At 33.7% G+C, this 11196-nt stretch overlaps 1 protein-coding gene across 1 annotated transcript; it reads left to right on the top strand.

Annotated features, from left to right (window-relative positions):
- The first annotated feature begins 9790 nt into the window (after positions 1 to 9790).
- Positions 9791 to 11196, top strand: gsx1 (GS homeobox 1). The gene is made up of 2 exons (XM_028467134.1): positions 9791 to 10390; positions 10482 to 11196. The coding sequence occupies exons 1-2, from the start codon at positions 9982 to 9984 to the stop codon at positions 10853 to 10855; spliced, it is 783 nt and encodes a 260-aa protein (XP_028322935.1). The 5' UTR covers positions 9791 to 9981; the 3' UTR covers positions 10856 to 11196.

Below are 11196 nucleotides of genomic sequence, written 5' to 3'. Positions count from 1 at the left end.
CAGCTAAAACCATCATTTGTATTAGTGATGTGTGGGTGTTTAAGTGTGTGTACGTATTAAGTGAGTGAGTGAGTGAAAGGGGGGAATAGTGTCTTAAACTATGAATTATTCATAGTAAAAAGAAAAGGAGATATTGACTACATCTCCATAAACAGACTGCTCTCTTTATGTCATCAGGCACGAGATCTTTGGGTATAATTGCATAAAAGCCCCTGAAACAGCCCAGCATGTAGGCTGTGGTCAGCGTTAACCATCAGGGATGAATGAGAGTGATGGCAATTGTTCCAACTTAATATCTTATAAATAATTTACTGTTTCAGGGGCTTTGCTTTGAGCCAACCCTCATATATATACTTCTACTCAACACATGCTGGATTACAGCTTTGGATCATGAGTGAATAAAAGACAGAAAAAAACCACATCTATGGATATGATGGAGAAGGTTCTCACAAGTGGTTCCCAACCTGTTTATGCAAGATAATCCCATTTTATATCACTTCTTTTTTGTTATAATTATTTTGGTGATAGCAGGGAGTTTTTATCTTTTGATTGTCAAACTATAAAGTGATATTTAATCACGTTACTTAATACTTGCCACAGTAGTTGTTAAAAAAAAAAAAAAAAAAAGATTCCAAAACGCACCAAACGACAGAATAATACACATGACGGCAAAAATACACAAAATTACTTTAAAAACACATTACTGCAGCAAATATTACAACAAAAAGATCACTGCAAAAACACAATGACAACAAATGTGCACAAAACCAGTAATTACTTGCAAAACAAAATACACAAAATTATAGAAAAATATACCAAAAAAAACCCGATAAAAAATCACTCCAGAAAGACACATACACATGACAGTAAAATCCACACACTGATCTAAAGGTATAATTATTATATAATGGTTATAATTATTTTGATGATTATTTGAATGTCAAACTATAAACTAATATTTAATCACAAAAAAAATAAACAAATAAGAGTCCAAAACGCACAAAACAACCAAAAAAATACACAAAATTATGGAAAAATAAAATATACAAAAAAAACATTTAAAAAAATCACGACACGACTGCAAAATACACATAATTACACACACTGATTTAAGTGGTTCCCAGCCTTATTTGGGTTTTAATTGTTTTGGTGTTTAGCAGAGAATTTGTATTATTTGAATGTCAAATTTAAATATTTAATCACGTTTCTTAATACTTAAAGTATTCGTAAAAAAAAAGACTCCAAAAAAGAAATATACATATGAGAGATAACAAAGCTACACAAAATAACTTACTCTATAAAAAAAAAAGAAAAAGAAAAATGACTGCAAAAATACACAAGAAATAAACTACTAAATTACTGCAGCAAAAAACAACAAAGTTATAGACAAATATACAAAATGACAACAAAAACCACTGCCAAACATAAAATGACAACTAACTAGTAATGTCTTGCAAAACATAATGAAAAATGCACAAAACCAGTAGAGTTTCTCGCAAAACAGACAAGTTTACAAGAAAAATACAAAAAAATGACTCCAAAAGCACACATTACTGCAGCAAAAATACTCAAAATTATACAAAACGATATCAAAAATCCCTGCCAAAACATATGACAACAAATATGCACAAAACTAGTAATTACTTGCAAAACATATTATAACAAATACACACTAACGACGAGGTGGTGTTACTTATGGACTTTTAGTATTTAAAAAGGATAAATTGTGATCGTTGACAGACTTAGAACGCACATATTGTTGTTGTACTGGTTTAATGAATTTGTTTAAATTGTCATTTGATGATGGAGACAGAAGCACACTGCTCAGACCACAGCGTTACAGGATTCATCTAATGATAAAAACAGAAAATAACGAGAATCAGTGAAAATATGAAACGACTAAATATTTCCTGTTTGTGTGATTGTGATGCAATAATAAGCACCTGTGCATGCGCTCTTACTCTTTCCTGAGGTGTTCTGGTAAAAGAACTCCCCGGAGGCTTTGGACACCTTCTTATGGTTCCAGGTGGGAGAGACCAAGTGCAGACTGGGAACAGGGGAGCTTTGTCTTTGTGAATCTATGTAAATATGTAATTTAATCATTTAGGGGGATGTGAATAAGGTTAATGATATTAATAAAGGGTTATTGTTTGTGATGGGCAGCTGTTCATAATTGTTTGTGTAAATATTTATGTTGTACTTTTAATATTGAAACGAAACGTCACCTCCATGCCTGGTACAGACTAATTAGGGACACACCTGTATATAAGCGCCTTTATTCTAGTCACGAGAGTTTAGTGAAGTTTAAAGTGTACTGCATGTGCTGGTGGTGCAAATGGCAAATAAAAAGACAAAAACTGATGCATCACAACCTGGAGCATGTATTCCTCATTGTCTCCATTGCTGCGGCTGTTTATGACATACACAAAATAAATGACTCTAAAAAACACACATTACTGTTGCAAAAATACACAAAATTATGGAAAAATACACAAAATAAATGACTCTAAAAAACACACATTACTGCTGCAAAAATACACAAAATTATGGAAAAATACACAAAATAAATGACTCTAAAAAACACACATTACTGCTGCAAAAATACACAAAATTATGGAAAAATACACAAAATAAATGACTCTAAAAAACACACATTACTGTTGCAAAAATACACAAAATTATAGAAATATACACAAAATTATAGAAAAATACACAAAATAAATGACTCTAAAAAACACACATTACTGCTGCAAAAATACACAAAATTATGGAAAAATACACAAAATAAATGACTCTAAAAAACACACATTACTGTTGCAAAAATACACAAAATTATAGAAATATACACAAAATTATAGAAAAATACACAAAATAAATGACTCCAAAAAACACACATTACTGTTGCAAAAATACACAAAATTATAGAAATATACACAAAATTATAGAAAAATACACAAAATAAATGACTCCAAAAAACACACAATACTGTTGCAAAAATACACAAAATTATAAAAAAAATACACAAAATAAATTACTCCAAAAACACACACATTACTGCTGTAAAAATACACAAAATTATAGAAAAATACACAAAATAAATGACTCCAAAAAACACACAATACTGTTGCAAAAATACACAAAATTATAAAAAAAAATACACAAAATAAATTACTCAAAAAAACACACTACTGCTGTAAAAATACACACAATTATAGAAAATTATACAAAATGACAACAAAAATCACTCCTGCAACATAATATGACAACAAATATGCACAAAACTAGTAATTATTTGCAAAACAGACAAGTTGACAACAAAATGACCACAAAAATACACATTATTAAAGCAAAAATATTCAAAATTATCAAAAAATATACATAAAAGCCCTGAAACATCATGCCAACAACAAATATGACAAAAAAAATGCACAAAATGACAACAAAACTACACGTTATTAGAGTAAAAATACTCAAAAAATCACTCCAACAACATATATGACAACAAAAATACACAAAATAACAACAAAAATATTATAGAAAAATATACAAAATCACAAAAAAAAATCACTCTCGAAACATAATATGACAACAAATGTGCACAAAACTAGTATTTACTTACAAAACAAACAACTTGACAATAAAAATACACAAAAACACACATTAATGTAGCAAAATATACAAAAAATGAAAATAAATCACTCTGACAACATATGACAACAAAATACACAGGACGTTACTCCAAAAACACACATTACTACAGCAAAAATACGCAAAATTATTGAAAAATATACAAAATGACAACAAAAATCACTGCCAAAACATAATATGACAACAAATATGCATATGTTGAAATTTCGAAAATAAACTCAACCCTTGCCAGTTTCCGTAGATTTGACTTTCATCAGCAAACCTTCGACTTTTATCATAACATTGTATTTTGAGTTCATTTTCGAAATTTCGACTTTAAAATGTATTTCTCCATCAAAATTGTCCCTAATCCTCTTCCTGTCTGTGAGTGATTGAAATAGAGAAAATAACACGGATGGATGTGATGGAGAAGTGGCTTTATATGCATGTTTCTACTGGGTAAATACAACAGAGTGGTTATAATGTGGAGGAGAGACATTTTCCCTCCATTATTTATCTCAGTAACAAGTGATTATGGTGAATGAGATTCTTTTTTGTTGCACTTCTGGCCCGCGCCTCCAGAGGGAGGTCAAAACTATTTGTCAGTCTCCAGTTGGGTTTGCAAATTAGGATGAGCGTCGCTGCGTGACGACCCTTTGGAAACCCTCTATTCCTATCCACAGGACGGCTGCTGTACATGATGGGAAAATTAGAGCCTGTGATGACATCTTTATGCTGAGTGATGAAGCATCAAACTGCCTCAGGCTGCAGAAAAAAAACGCAATTTGAAATGTTTTTGAGGAGAAAAAAAAGTTCCTCAAAACTATCATTTAAATAAAATAAAAAAAAAAAGATCATTCGTAAATATAATTAATGAAATATGATATCTACAAAATAAGCAGAAAATACACAATAAATGACTCAAAAAAACACACATTACTGCAGGAAAAATACTCAAAATTATTATTATTTATTTTTTTTTTTTTAAACATACAAAATAACCCCATAAAAATATGCAAAATCACTCCAAAAACAGACAAAATGACAAAAACAAATCCCATAAACAATAAGCACACAGAAAATTATAGAAAGATATACGAAATACAACAAAAATCACTCCAAAAAGACACATTATGAGAGCAAAATACACAAAATACACAAAACAACAACGAGAATACACAAAAATCACTGCCAAAACATAATATTACAACAAATATGCACAAAACTAGTTATTACAACAAAAATACACAAAAAGTTACTCCAAGAACACACATTATTACAAAAAATACACAAAATTATAGACAAATATACAAAATCAAAACAAAAATCACTCCCAAAACATATTACAATAAATACGCACAAAACTAGTAATTACTCACAAAACAGACAAGTTGACAACAACAATATACAAAATGTACTTCAAGAATACACATTACTATAGCAAAAATACACAAATTTGTAAATAAATGAAAAAAAAAAAAATAAATATATATATATATATATATATATATATATATATATATATATATATATATATATATATATATATATATATATATATAGACCAAAAAAAAAAAAAAACCACTCAGAAAACACACATTATGTGACGGCCAAAATACACAAAATTATAGAAAAAATAAAATATACAAAAAACTACAAAAATCACTCCAAAAAGACACATTATGACAGCAAAATGCAAATTCACATTTGCATATTACAGAGATCATTGATCATCAGAGATCACTGCTCCTCATAAAGTATATGAATACTTTATGCATGTTGCATGTCATAGATCACGTGTCAAACTCAAGGCCCAGGGGCCAAATCCAGCCCTTTGGAGCATCCAATTCGGCCCCACATGAGAATGTGAAAAATGACCGAGAAAACATGAATCATTGTGTAAATGAAACTTGCAGGTGGCTCCCAGTTTTCCTGGTGAATATATAACATGATTGCAGTCATTTTTAATGTTAAACTCTTGAAAAAATACTCAACATTTGTACTAAATCTTTTACTTATCTTCAAATTGTTACATAATATTTTCCTTCATTTAATAGAAATTGGTCACAAACCTAAGAAATGTAAGGTGAGGACCATGTTGAGACTAATTTATGTCCCTTATTGCTTGGATATTGTCGGTTTCTTACATATTTTGTATTTTATGTAAACATACAAGTGCAAACGAGGACACAATAAAGTTTAAATTAATTGTTTTCTAGCTTGAAAACTGTGGCCCTCTTCATGAGTTCAATCTGCTCTGTATTTGGCCCCTGAACTAAAATGAGTTTGATCTTGTAATTAAAGAGTAACATTGTTAATAAAAGCATTAATGTCTGACCATTATTGTCTCATCCCTTTTTTACAACATCTTGAACTCTTTTGGTAGTTTTGCCTCCTCGGATGTCGAGGATTTCCAAGGTAAGGCACTGATGTTGGATGAGATGGTCTATATACTTTATTAAATCCCAAAGATACTTCATTTTAATCAGTTCTTATTTCATAATCTTTACACCAAAGTGGATTGGCTGGTGTGTGTAGCTCCTGAAATGTGTGTTGGGTGCATGTTTTGGTTGATTTGATCCTTGTTTGTGCTCATCAGACTGAGCTTCCTCTGTTTACTCACATATTACAGCTCGGGGGCTCTTTGAACGTCCTGTTCAGAAAGCTTTAAAGTGAAAGAAAATGTTTTCCTATTACTTAATTCAATCAGAGCGCCAGGCGGGGGCTTGACAGAGCTCCTCTATGACAGAGTCCCCTTTGTTGCGTCTATCCGCCGCTGTCACACACTTTAATTCGACTCTCTTTCTCTCTCATTGAAAACCCTCCACAATGACATTCAATAAGGGCCGCAGAGTGAAAACCTGGTTATTTTTACTTATTCTCCCCCCCCCCACCCCACACCCCACCCCTCCGACTCTGCAGGGGCCCGAGCAAAGGAATTAATCACTGCTCTTTAACAGCAACTGCCTTCAGGCGATGACTTGTCCCTTTTTTTTTTTAGTGACACATTAACCTTAAAATGGATATGCATAAACTTTACATTCAGCTGTTGGCGTTTGTGTTGCAGCCACACAACAAGTGCACAAACACAAACACTAACACAACAATCAATAACAACAATAATAAATACACAGGTGTATCAAAAAGACCATTTTACGGAAGCGGATTAGGGACAACTTAGAATAGAAAATAAATAAAGAATAAAGTCGAAAAGTTGAGATTAAAGTTGAAATTTCGAGAATAAAGTTGAAATTTCGAGAATAAAGTTGAAATTTCGAGATTAAAGTTGAAATTTTGAGAATAAAGTTAAAATATAATGTCAAGATTAAAGTTAAAAAAAAGCAAGATTCAAGTCAAAATTTCGAGAATTAAGTTGAAATTTCGAGATTAAAGTTGAAATTTCGAGAATAAAGTTGAAATTTTGAGAATAAAGTTGAAATTTCGAGAATAAAGTTCAAATATAATGTCGAGATAAAAGTAGAAAAAACAAGATTAAAGTCAAAATTTTGAGAATAAAATTGAAATATAATGTTTAGATTAAAGTTGAAAAGACGAGATTAAAGTTGAAATTTCGAGAATAAAGTTGAAATTTCGGGAATAAAGTTGAAATTTCGAGAATAAAGTTGAAATTTCAGGAAAAAAGTCAAAATTTTGAGAATAAAGTTAAAATTGAATGTTGAGAATAAAGTTAAAATTGAATGTTGAGATTAAAGTCAAAATTTCACGAACAAAGTTGAAATTTCGAGAATAAAATGAAAATATAATGTTGAAATAAAAGTAGAAAAAGCAAGATTAGAGTAAAAATTTTTAGAATAAAGTTAAAATAATGTTGAGATTGAAGTCGAAAAGACAAGATTGAAGTCAAATTTTTTAAAATAAACTCAAAATACAATATTGTGATAAAAGTTTGAAGGTTTGCTAATAAAGTCAAATCTACGGAAGCTGATTAGGATCAAATCACCTCATTGAAACTTCACTGAAGAGATTAAGTTTTAGTAATATCTGCAAATTCCTCAAAAAGATTATTAGTTCATGAGCTAAAATAGAAATAATCTATTTCTTATTAAACCCAACTTTGAAGAATGGTTTAATGCATTCATTGATACACAGTATTTTATAGATCTGATGCTTATCATATGTCAGCTTCTGTAAATTTGACTTTATTAGCAAACTTTTGAGTTTTATCACGATATTGTATTTTGAGTTTATTTTCGAAATTTCAACTTTAATCTCGACATTTTGACTTTATTCTTGATTTTCCCAAAATGATTTTCTCCATAATTCATATTTTACACTAAGGTTGTCTCTCAGATTCTAAGTGCAATTTCAACATGAATGTGCCCTGGTTTGCACTTCCATGTATAAATTACTGTATGTATAAATGATAACGTATGTGACTAAATCAATCCCTGCAAGATCTTCACCTCAGTTTCCCTGATTTGGGGAATGTGGGAAGATTTTGTGGAGAATAATTTGAGAAAAATTTGCCAGATTTTTCAAAAATTGAGAGTTCTTTCATGAAAATGGCTGCCATCATGTCATAGAAAAACTGGAAAAAGATTCCTTCTAATATTGTGGATTTTAATTGAGTTTTTGGCTGAGATATCTACAACTTACTTTTTTTTTTTTTTTTCAATAATTTTTACTTTCTCGAGCGGGCTGAATTTTAAGCATTAAGGGCCGGATTTGGCCCCCTGGCCTTGAGTTTGACATGTGTTCGACACTGTTGCACAAAATCTAATACTGTGATTTTAAAGGAGCAATAATTATCTCTTTGTTAATAAACCCAACTTTGAAGTATATATGAACGCATTCATTGATACAAGGCTTTTGTAGATCTGATGTTTGTTGTGATGTGGTGAATTGGCCCAAGTCAGCTTCTGTAGATTTGACTTTATTAGCAAACCTTTGACTTTTATCACCATATTGTATTTTGAGTTTATTTTTGAACTTTTGAACGTCATCTTGTCATTTCGACTTTAATCTCAACATTACATTTCAACTTTTATGTTGTCATTTCGCCTTTATTCTTCATTTGCCCAAAATTATTTTCTTCATCAAAATTGGCCCTAATACTCTTCCGTACAATTTTGATATATAACACTGTTGCACAACATCTCAGCACAATATATACTGTGATTTTAAATGACGTGTATCCGGAGATTTAAGAGCAATAATTGTCATCTGAAAAGTGTTTTATGGAGGAAGTTTTATTGCAGAAATGTGTGTTTTCTGTGCTGCGTTCAGACTGTAGATCTGATGTTTGTTGTCATATGGTGAATTGGCCCTAGTCAGCTCCTGTAGATGTAACTTTATTATCAGCAAACCTTCCACTTTTATCACCAGATTGTATTTTCAGTTTTATCTCATCTTTTCGATTTTATCTTTCAACGTTATTCTCGAAATTTCAACTTTATTCGCAAAATTTCAGCTTTATTCTCAAATTTTCAACTTTATTCTCGAAATTTCAACTTTATTCTCAAATTTTTAACTTAATTCTTGAAATTTCAACTTTATTCTCAAAATTTCAACTTTATTCTCAAAATTTCAACTTTATTCACAAAATTTCAACTTTAATCTCAAATTCTTAACTTTATGCTTAAAATTTCAACTTTATTCTCAAAATTTCAACTTTATTCTGGAAATTTCAACTTTAATCTCAACATTATATTTCATTCATTGATACACATAATTTTGTACAAACGGCCACGATCTGATGTTTGTTGTCATATGGTGAATTGGCCCTAGTCAGCTTCTGTAGATTTGACTTTATTAGCAAACCTTCCACTTTTTTCTCTTTTAATGTCGTCATTTAGACTTTATTCTTGATTTGCCCAAAATGATTTTCTCCATCAACATTGTCCCTAATCCTCTTCCGTACAGTTACTGTTGCACAATATATACTGTGATTTTAAATGACGTGTATCCGGAGATTGAAGAGCAATAATTGTCATCTGAAAAGTGTTTAATGGAGGAAGTTTTATTGCAGGAAAGTGTGTTTTCTGTGCTGCGTTCAAACTCTGCTCTTATGATGAAATGAGAGAGTGATGATGAAAGGGGAGAATGGGGCAGTGCCGCCTCTTGCGGCGTGGGTGGGGCCGACAAGAATAGACTACATTATGCAGTTCATTTAGTTAACAAGTGAAATAATGGGAAAGCGTGCAGTGGGAATGCCGAGAGAAAAGCACGAATGCCTATTGAGAGCCCAGCGTAACCGTCACATGGCCGAACCGAGTCCAGCGTTGGCTATTTAAGGGGCCGCCGTGCGCCTTCAGCACCACTTCGCTGTCCACGCCGTGAGGAGAGCAGAGCAGAGCACCATCTACCACTGCAGTGCGCAACCACCCCGCAACCATGCCGAGGTCTTTCCTGGTGGATTCCCTGATTCTGAGGGAGGCCAGTGACAAGGGAAGCAGCGAGAGCAGCAGCACGCCGTTATTCCCCTACGCCGTGCACGCGCCGCACCACCACCACCACCACCACCACGCGCACGGCCTGTCGGGATCGTGTCACTCCAGGAAAGCGGGGCTGCTGTGCTTCTGTCCGCTGTGCGTCACCGCGACGCACCAGCTCCACGCGTCCCCACCGAGCCTGCAGCCGCTGCTCAAAGCCTCCTTCCCGCCCTTCAGCTCCCAGTACTGCCACTCGGCTCTGACCAGGACGCACGGTGCGTCCAACGGCGTCAGCCTCAGCCACGGACCGGGCATTTACCAGGCTGCGTACACGGTACCGGACCCGCGGCAGTTCCACTGCATCTCCATCGGTAAGTCAACACAACTTTCTTCCATGTTCCATCCCATTATCTAATTAACTTGGACTGAAACTAAAACTTTTCCTCGTAATTCTTTCCTCAGAAAACAGCAACAGCAAACTTCAGAGCAGTAAGCGCATGCGCACTGCCTTCACCAGTACGCAACTCCTGGAGCTGGAGCGAGAGTTCACCTCCAACATGTATCTGTCCAGACTGAGGCGCATCGAGATCGCCACGTACCTCAACCTGTCCGAGAAGCAGGTGAAGATCTGGTTCCAGAACCGCAGAGTGAAGCACAAAAAGGAGGGAAAGGGCAGCGGCGGCAGCAGCATGGGGCAGAGGACTGGATCCCACAGCTGCAAGTGCAACTCGTCCCTGTCCACCGCCAGGTGCTCGGAGGAGGAGGAGGACGACGACATCCCCATTTCTCCATCCTCATCCGAAAAGGAAGACGTGGACATGTCCGTGTCCCCATGAACTCCTCCTGCACACATGCCTCCCGTTCATAACTTTACGCAGCCAAAAAAACCCAGACTGTTCTTCTTCAGCTCAGTCGTCTGTATATATTATATTTAATCAGGGGGAAAAACGCCCTGAATTATTTGTACAGTTGTATACATGTTGTAAGTTTTGTAGTTTTTTTCTGAAAACAGTCAATTGTTGTTGCCAATCTTTGTAAACAAACCCCTACCACTTTGTTCTACAGGGGAGAGAAAATGTTGGAGAAAAAAAAACGTTATTTTGTAAAAAACATGTGGTAATATTCATTCATGCAGTGGAATGGATGATGTGACATAAAACAATTCGTTAAGGCAAAG

Source organism: Gouania willdenowi, chromosome 14, assembly GCF_900634775.1.
Source record: "Gouania willdenowi chromosome 14, fGouWil2.1, whole genome shotgun sequence".
Taxonomy (NCBI): Eukaryota; Metazoa; Chordata; class Actinopteri; order Blenniiformes; family Gobiesocidae; genus Gouania; species Gouania willdenowi.
This window is presented reverse-complemented; position numbering and strand designations above follow the sequence as displayed.